The sequence below is a fragment of the Macrobrachium nipponense genome, chromosome 12, assembly GCF_015104395.2.
Source record: "Macrobrachium nipponense isolate FS-2020 chromosome 12, ASM1510439v2, whole genome shotgun sequence".
NCBI classification, from domain to species: Eukaryota; Metazoa; Arthropoda; class Malacostraca; order Decapoda; family Palaemonidae; genus Macrobrachium; species Macrobrachium nipponense.
The window spans coordinates 78680641-78690231 of NC_087205.1; the positions used below are offsets into that span (position 1 = coordinate 78680641).

At 37.8% G+C, this 9591-nt stretch overlaps 1 protein-coding gene across 1 annotated transcript; it reads left to right on the plus strand.

Moving 5' to 3' along the window:
* The first annotated feature begins 514 nt into the window (after positions 1-514).
* LOC135224852 (polyamine-modulated factor 1-binding protein 1-like) lies at positions 515-1990 on the plus strand. The gene has a single exon (XM_064264176.1). The coding sequence runs from the start codon at positions 515-517 to the stop codon at positions 1988-1990; it is 1476 nt and encodes a 491-aa protein (XP_064120246.1).
* Positions 1991-9591: the final 7601 nt, after the last annotated feature.

Consider the following 9591-nt stretch of genomic DNA (forward strand, 5'->3'; position numbering starts at 1 on the left):
ATATATATATATATATATATATATTATATATATATATAATATATATATGTGTGTGTGTGTGTGTGTGTGTGTGTGCAGAAGCGCGCTTGTGTTTGAGTATGTGTGTGAAGACTGGCTCCAGGATCTTCAGAAAGTCCCTGGGGACTGCATAAGAATTCCCCTTTTCTGATATATATGAAGACGGAAGCCGCTCCCGTGAAGCCCAAATTGACTCCGGAATCCAGAACACATCAACTGCGTCCGAGGATCAGCAAACATTTCCGAAGACAGAATCGGCTCAGGCGGAACCAGGAATGACTCCAGAATCCAGACACGTCACGTGTGATTTCTGAAAAGTAACGATAAGGCCAAAAGTGTCGGTTTGTAACAAACAAAGATGTTTCTAAGTTTGCTTACAGTTGTGCTCGCACAGTGCTTTGGCTCCTTTGTTCAAGTCCCCCGCGAGATTACATTGTTTGCCATTATTGTTATGCTATTCACTGGGGTATTTATACTTCGTGGATTTAGCATTAAAATGGTTCAGTTCTTTGTCGATTTCATGGCCTCGGACAGCTCTGCCTGTCTTGATGAGGCTGGAAATCAGGAGGACGAAATTGATCATTCTGACTTTGAAGAAGACCATGTTTCGGATAACGAAGTAGTATACGAACGTTCCTGTAATGAAGAAGGCGACCATCCGGATAGTGAAGAAGCCAGGAATTTGGATATAAGTCGAAAGTTCGAGGAAGTAGTTAAGAAAAATGAAAATACTTTCTTGAGGTTTGAGAAAGAGAGATTAGAAAAGGATCAGCTGATCAACGAATTACTGACGAAGGTAGAGGGCCTGACCGTAGCAGGACTGCAGATGGAAGAATACATCAGAGACCTCGAACGACTGAACAAAGAAAAGGAAAGAAACATCTATTCAATGTCCGAAGAGATGCAGAAGCTGAAAAGCAAAATGACTGAAAAGGCGAGGGATACAGAAGTCCAAATAAAAGAAAACGAGGAAAGAGACCAAATGTTAATTATTTTGGAAAACACGGTCGCAGTTCTCGAGATGGAGAAGGGCACTCTGCATCGAGATCTACAGCAAAATGATAAAGACCGAAAAGAAATGCAAATAAAAATGGACAAGCTGAATCAGGACCTGGAAGGACTTCGAAAAGAGAATTTAAGGAAAGAGAAGAACATAGAAAAGCTGAAGAAGGAGAACGAGAACAAGACCATGGAGATCAGAGGTTTAGAGGACGAGTTACAAGTCCTCACCATTCAGAAGAAGATGGCCCAGGAAAAATTGAAAGACCTCAACAAATGTAAAAGAGAATTAGCTGAGAAAAACGAGGAACTGGAAAAGATGAGAGAACAGACCTTGCAGAAGGACAGAGAGATCATCCGACTGGAAAATGAGTGCACCCAGAAACAGTTGGAAGTCAGAGGTTTGCAGCAAGAACCTAAAACTGTTGTAGCAGAACAACCGACGGGAAATGGAAAGATGAATGACCTGATTAGGAGGAAAGCTCAACTTGAATTCGAACTTGAAGAGACGAAGGAGCAACTAGAGACCAGGGAATTTGAAGAGCTGGAAGTATTATTGGCACATGATACGAAGATTACCTCCTTGGAAACGGAAGTCAAAATTCTTAATGAACATAAGAATTATAAAGAAAAGGAAGTTTGCAGAAGAGAGGAGACCAAGAGGAAAGCTGAAGACAAAAAGGCTTCGGATAAAACTCGATGTCTGAGGAAGCCCCAGATCAACTGCAAAGCCCTCTACCTACGAATGGACAGCATCGAGGAGGAACTCTGCCAAATCAAAGGATTGCAACGATCTTTAGCTGGCACAAAGAGGCACTCAAAGGCCCTGACTAGAACTCCATCTATTGGGAAGCCTCTAAACAGAGATGAATTGCACCAAAAAATGGGGCTGATATCTGCAGCCAACCTCCAGCGCCTGGAACGAGAAGCTAAAATGGTCCGAGAGCTCTACAAGATAAACGCCGTCACATAAAGGGTGCAAGTAAAGGCACCTCTGCAATTTTAGGAGAAATGTGGATTACTTGCATAGGATAAAAGCCAGGAAATCTAAGATATTGAGAATAGGAAGACGCTAAAGTTTGTGATGGAAATCCTTCCTTGATATTGTTGTGGAAACAGCTTTGCGTGATCGAGAGACTACAGCGGATTGTGGCCTGGCGATAAGTGCCCAAAGACTGGATTGTTGTGCACCCCCTGTTCAACACTGGGCTGTGGTGCATCACCTCTCTCTCCTGCCACATGATACCCTTGGAATAGGGTTCAGAACCCAATCACATTTGGGTAGTAGGCAACCACTGGCGCGGTGTAAGAGCCCGTAAGTTTCATGCCTACTACTTCATATGTGAATTGGATTATGCATTGCAAATTGCATCCCATTTTTTGCATATACTACTGTGGCAACCTCTGGCGTGGCGTAAAAACCCGTAAGTTCAATGCCTTTTATATATGCAAAATATGGGCTATGCAATGCATAATGGATCAAATACTAGCATATACTGCAGAGGCAACCACTGGCGCGGCGTAAAAACCCGTAAGTTTCATGCCTTTTACATATGCAAAGTGTTTGATCCCAGTGTGGCACAGGCACCAAGACATCGATGGGCATCGTCAGGAGTCGCTGTATTTCGATGTCGTTAGGATATTGGAAGCTTCCTGTCTATAGCAAAGGGTTTCCAACAGTTAGCAGAGAAATGGCTGGATTTTGAACTCTGTAAAGGAACCACCTGTTTTATAGTATAGAGGAATAATCTGGAGGCGTTACAACATGAAGGGTCAGCAAACTGAAGATTTTATCTATCTTGGCTAGCCAAGAGAGCTGAGAAATGGGGAAGGGCCCACCCCTGGGTAAACTAAACCCCCATTTCTATAACGCTTTCTTAGCAATGATGCCCCAGGGGTGAGATCGCCCTCGATCGTTTAAATGGCCATATATATATATATATATATATATATATATATATATATATATACTATATATATATATATATATATATCATATATATAATTTAGATATTTTTATTTATATATATTATATCTATATATAAATATATATGATATATCTAGTATATATATATATATTATAATATATATATATATATATATATATATATATATATATATATATATATATATATATATATATATAATATATATATATATTATATAAAAGTTTGGTCCTTCGAACCGGATATTAGATTCACAGATATTCTTCCAACCCTGGGAATCATTTGCAGTCAACATTCTTACTTTGCATAGCTCAGTATTGGTTAGATTTATTCTTGCATTTGCATTATGCAGTTAGCTTACCAGTACATAACATTCATGTATGTGCTATATATTTGATATAATTACCTTATTTATAAAGATTTAAATAATTACCTTATTGGAAGTTGTAAATACCCTATGAAACAATAATGGAGGCCGAGTACAGGTCGTTAACCAGCTTGCATGGTTATATCACGCGAGGTATTAAGTATATCACAGATGCCCTGGATAGTAATGCAGGAGCACATTATTTAGAAACTCAAAATGACAATTTAGAGAAAAGGTGGAACAATTATGTGTCTCGTTGGGACAACTTTGTAGATGACTATGTTGATGAAGATGGACATGACGATAGAGAAGCTAAATATATTGAGCTTCAAGACAGGTATCATGAGACACAACTTAGGGTGTCATTGTATTTGCAGCAGAATTCCTTTACCACTCCTGGCAATCCACTCCCTAGTACTAGTTCTGTGATTAGGTAAAATTACCTGAAATTAAGTTGAAAGAGTTCACAGATTTTGGAACCAATTTAGTACGTCTGTACATTCAAAGAAAGATATTGATGATGTCACTAAATACATTTATCTCACTCAGTGTATTAAGGGCAGTGCTCAGAAGGTGCTTGCAGGATTTCGGGGTGAAGCTTCTGATTATGGTGATGCCATTAAGGCACTTCAAGAGATGTACGGTAATCCGCAGAAGATACGGAGAACCTTAATCAGAACTTTGATTAATTTAGGGAAACCTAAGTATGTCAGAAGTGAGATTTTTAATTTTAAGGTTGAATTGGAGAATTTACTCATGCAACTAGATCATGATTCTGAAATTGACGTTTCCTCAAATGAGATGATATTAAGGGAGCTGACTGTATTGAAACTGCCCAAAGAGGAGGAAGATTTCATGTTTAGCTTTTATAAAACCATGTACTTTAGTGTAAATCAGATAAAGTAAGGTCTTCAACATTTATTGAATTTTATGGATCATGAGGATAAAGGTAGCCATCAAAAGGGTTCACAAGGGGCCACTAAAACACATTCCCAATCATCTTCAGTTAGAGGTTCAAATACAGTAGGTACTTATGCAACATTCAGTGATTACAGTTGTGTGTATTGTAAGGGAAAACATAGGCCTTTTGAGGGTTCAAATTATAGTTCTGTGAATGCTAACACGGAGAGATTGAAAGCATTGCACCGATGCATTAAATGTATGAAGTCACATCAGTCTACTGACTGTACTACTGTGCTCACTATGTGTCCTCATTGCAAAAGGGGAAAACATCATTCATTTCTTTGTGTTAGTTCTCAAAGTAGTTTTCAGAGTGCAGGTGGTACTTCAAATACTAGTAAATCTACAGTCATAAGTAAAGACGTTAACAGTAATAAAGAAAAGGGTGATCCGGTAACGACAAATCAAGTAATGTCTATAATGGATGGTAAGGGTTCTTGTCCTAAAAGTGTAGCTCTTCCTACCGCAACAGTAATAGTTGAATCAGAAAATGGTCAGCACATGCAAGCTAGATGTTTTATTGATAGTGGGAGCCAGCGCTCTTTCATTCATAAGGATTTGGCCAGTAAGTTAGGACTCAGAACAGTTGCTACTGTAGATGTGATTTTGAATAGTTTTGATAGGATGGGTAATTCAAAGGATTATGAGATTGTTAACCCTTTGGTTTCATTAGGGAATAGGAAAAAGAAAGTAAATATGTTAGTTGTGAAAGATATGCCTGAACCAATAGTAACACCTGGACTCTGTGACACTATGAGAGATCTTGATAGGAGAGGTTATTGTCTTGCAGACAAAGATATAAGGTCAGAAAGGATTGACAACATACAAATACTCATAGGTTCAGATTTCTAGGAAGATTTGTATCTGGTATGAGGCAAGTTAATGATATTGATTACTTGAATCCCCTGGTGGATATTTGATTTATGGCCCCATTCCACATAAAGGTACTAAACATGTTCATTGTAATAGTGCGCTTGTTGCCAGAGTGAGTGTTGAGTCAGGAGAAAGCGCTCCATTGTTGACTGAGCCTCGCACATTAAATTCTATCGTTGTTCAAATACTTTCCTGTACATAAATTATGGGACATTAATGTAGTCGGGATAATTCCCTCACAAGTTTTGCCAAGTGATGTCGAAACTATTTCCAAGTATGAATCTACAGTTATAGTAAATAGTGATGGAAGATACTGGGTGGAATTACCGTTCAAACATAATCATCCTTTTCTCCCAACTAATTATAATGTAGCATTAGCTCAAATGTATAATCAAGTTAAAAGATTTTAGCATCAACCAGAACTTTTGAAATGTTATGAAGCATAATCAAAGAGCAATTAAAGTTAGATTTTATTGAAGAAGTTGAGAATCCTGTTGTAAGTCCCAACACCTACTATCTTCCACATCATGTAGTAAGTAAGGACTCGTCCACTACACCACTTAGAGTGGTATATAATTGTAGTGCTAGAGTGAGTAAGTCTTCTGCATCATTGAATGACTGTCTCATGACCGGTCCTTCATTAACAGAGAAATTGTTTGACTTATTAATTAGATTTAGAATGAATGAATTTGCCTGATATTGAGAAGGCTTTTCTTCAGATTTGATTGCAACAGCATCACAGAGATTTTACTAGATTTTTGTGATTAGAAGACCCATTTGATCAGGGTAGTAAAGTAAAGACATAGATTTGTCAGTCCTCTTTGGTGCTACTTGCAGCCCTTTTTTGTTGCAGATGACTTTACAATATCATTTTCAGAGGTCTCATTCACCATATTCAGATGTTCTATCATCTAGTGTCTATGTAGATAACCTTCAGCACAATACTGATAATGAACAGGAATTAATTGAATTATATGATGCAGCCAATGTTGAGTTGAATAAGGCAGGAATGACTCTGAGACAACGGAATAGTAATTCAGAATTGCTTAAGGATTAGATAAGCCAGGGTACAGATGAATCATTGGAATTTCCATTAGTAAACAAAATTTTGGATTTAAATTGGGACATTTCAACTGATTCTTTATTTATTAACAAGTGTAACTTTGAACCATTGCAGTATGTCACAAAAAGACAATTACTGTCTCTTGTATCCTCTTGTTTTGAGTACCAATCTTGATTAAGGGAAAATTATTAATTCAGGAAGCATGGAAAGAAAAGGTTGGTTGGGATGTACATTTATCACCTTCATATCTTAGCAGTTGGAATACTTTGGTTCAAATTTCCCAGGTGTATCTGTTGTATGGGAGACCCCTATAGAATTCATGTTTTTGTAGATGCCAGTACTACTGCTCATGGAGCAGTATGTTATTTCAGTAGTAATGATCGGTCTAATTTTGTAGCTAGCAAAGCCAGAGTAGCTCCACTGAAAACTCGTACTGTACCACAGTTAGAACTTACGACATTGCAGTTAGGCACTCAGTTAGCAATCAGTATCCGAGACCTTTGCAGTCAGTTCATTATTGAAGAAATCATAATTTGGTCTGACTCAGAAGTTGCTCTTCAGTGGCTTAAGAATGAAAAATGTAAAATTACCTATGTACAGAATAGGGTAGCTGGGATAAAGGAATAAGGATCCTCTTTCAGGTTTTTATATGTATCTAGCAAAGAGAACCCAGCTGATCTCTTAACAAGGGGTATCAGCATTGCTCAATTTCATAAATCTAATTTATGGATCCACGGGCCATCATGGTTATCTCATCCTGAAAGGTGGCCTGAACAGAAATGTCCTATTATGGTTTGTGAAATTGTCTCAGAGGTTGTTCCAGTAGTGCCTACCCCATAAGCTGTTTTTGATTATAGTAACTATTCATCTTTAAGAAAGCTGCTGAAGGTTACGAGACTTGTACATAATTTCATTATGCATCTTAAACCTGGTATTAGATTGGTTAGCCCTCTTGTGTATTGGATAAGATATGTTCAAGATACTCATTATCCCAGAATTTGTGCCTTCCTTAGGAAGGAGTTGAACAGTCTTGAGCAGGATAAACTGCAATTTATTAAAGATACAGGTCTCTATTTTGATGAGTCTACTGGTCTTGTCCATAGCCGTGGTAGACTACACCATTCTACTTTGAATCAGAGTGCCAAATTTCTTATCTTCATACCTTCAAAGAGTCATTTAGCTAATTTATTGATTGACTATGCTCATGAGAAATGTTTGCATGGAGGAGTTAAAGACACTTTGTCTTATCTTCGTCATCAGTATTGGATGCCAAAGGTAATATCAACCATTAAGCAGTTCTTAAGACACTGTGTAGTTTGTAAGAGAGTTGAAGGCAGTAGATTTGATTACCCTGGTCCTCCTCCATTACCAGCTGTAAGAGTTCAATTTACCCGACCCTTTGCCCTTAGTGGCATTGATTATTCAGGTCCTATTACCATAACAAAAACTGAAGATGGGAAACCTCATAAATATTATGTCGTTCTCTTTACATGTACTTCATCAAGACTAGTTCATTTAGAGTTAGCATCTAACATGAGTGCATCAACATTCATTAATATTTTTAGACGATTCTGTGCTGCTTATTCCACCCCTTTAACTGTGATCTCTGATAATGGTAGTAACTTTTTGGCCAGTGCAAAATTTTTTGATGAGTTGTTGACTCAGAGGGATGTAAAGGAATATATGTCAGTTAATGGAATCCAGTGGAAGTTCATCGCACCCCGTGCACCCTGGCAAGGGGGATTTTATGAGCGCCTCATTGGACTAACCAAGTCTTGTATGAAGAAAGTGTTGTTCAAGAAGAGAGTTAGTAGGGATGAGTTAGAAACAGTATTGAAAGAAATTCAGTGTAAACTAAACAATCATCCTTTGACGTATATAGATGCTGAATCTCCCATTGAACCTCTTGCCCCAATTCATTTGTGGTGTGGTAGAATCATAAACCCAATGCCACCAGTAGTGTTAGATGACCAGCAAGATCCAAATTTCTTAGATCATAGTGATATTAATCATTGTTATACTCAGGAGTCGACTATTCTTAACCATTTTGAAAAGGTGTGGAGAAATGAGTATTTAACTGCCCTACAGGAAAAACATTATGGTGGCTCACAAGCGAGTCAGGACAAAGCACCATGTGTAGGGGATGTAGTTATCGTTGAACTGCTAGGCCCTCAACACGAATGGCCTTTAGGTCGTATAGTCAAAGTGTATTGTGATAATGAGAACGTGATTAGAGTAGTGGATGTTTACTGCAATGGAGCTATAAGTAAATGCACTATAGACAAATTGGTTCCTTTGGAGATTCATTCACCCCTTATAGACTCCACACTAATACAAGGTGAAGAATCACTAACTGTGAGTGATGAAACCGAGCATTTCAAAGGAGATAGTGCAAGTGAACCACGTCCTTTAAGGAAAACCGCTGTAAAGGCTGCCAAGCTCCGACAATACCTGATTGAAAATGATCAAATCTAAGATTTGATCTTTTTTGCTTGTTGGGAGTGTGTCGAATTTCGACTCAGAAACTAGTTCTGGTGATCCCTGATGTCGATGACGTCACATGAAAGTGCTCTAGTGTTTAGAGCTTATGTTTCTTTAGTTTCTAATGTGTATATTAAGTTCAAGGGTTGTTTGTATTTGGGTTTTTGAAGGTATTTACTTTTGTGTCATATCTAAAGTGAGGATAATTCTTGTTTTGTTTAAGTTTATCCATTTGTTTTGTATAAGTCAGTTTTTCGTTTGAGTAGGTGTTCTGAGTTCGGATACAACTTAGGTTTAAGAATTATTGTGAATATTATTGTTTATCAAAAAATATTGATTATTTAACTGTGTCATTATATCATTTATATTTTTCCATTTAGAAGTGTCCTCCCTAATTACCATCTTACAGCCGATTATTTATGTCTTTGCATTGTTATTGCAGAGAACGAAACATTGTGTTTTTCATGCTAGATTTTACGCTGAGGCACTTGCCGGGTCTTTTGCATCAATGTTAGTTAATTAGCAATAATGACTAGGTAGATGTGAGTATATTGTTGATGGGCCTATCAAAGTTATTTTGCATAGGATAGTTTATTCCAACTTATTATACTGTACTAGGTCTTGTTAGACCAGCGTCACCATTCTAGTAGTCTAGCCTATTGTTAAGTTAGGACTAGCCTTGGCTATGCTCTCCAATTATTCCAAGACTTGACTTGCTTATCAAGTCTACCATTTGGTATTTATTGATTGGCCAGTAGGCCTAGGTACCATAACCAGTAGTAGGCTATTGCCCTGTCTGTCATTAGATTGGATAACCGACAACGTGCGGTTTCCACATTTAACCGGGTTTCAAGATCTGTTGATCCATATATGTCCCAAATCAA

Bases quoted from the DNA above. Each gene is read 5' to 3' on its own strand.
- LOC135224852 (XM_064264176.1), top strand. From the start codon at position 515: ATGGTTCAGTTCTTTGTCGATTTCATGGCCTCGGACAGCTCTGCCTGT.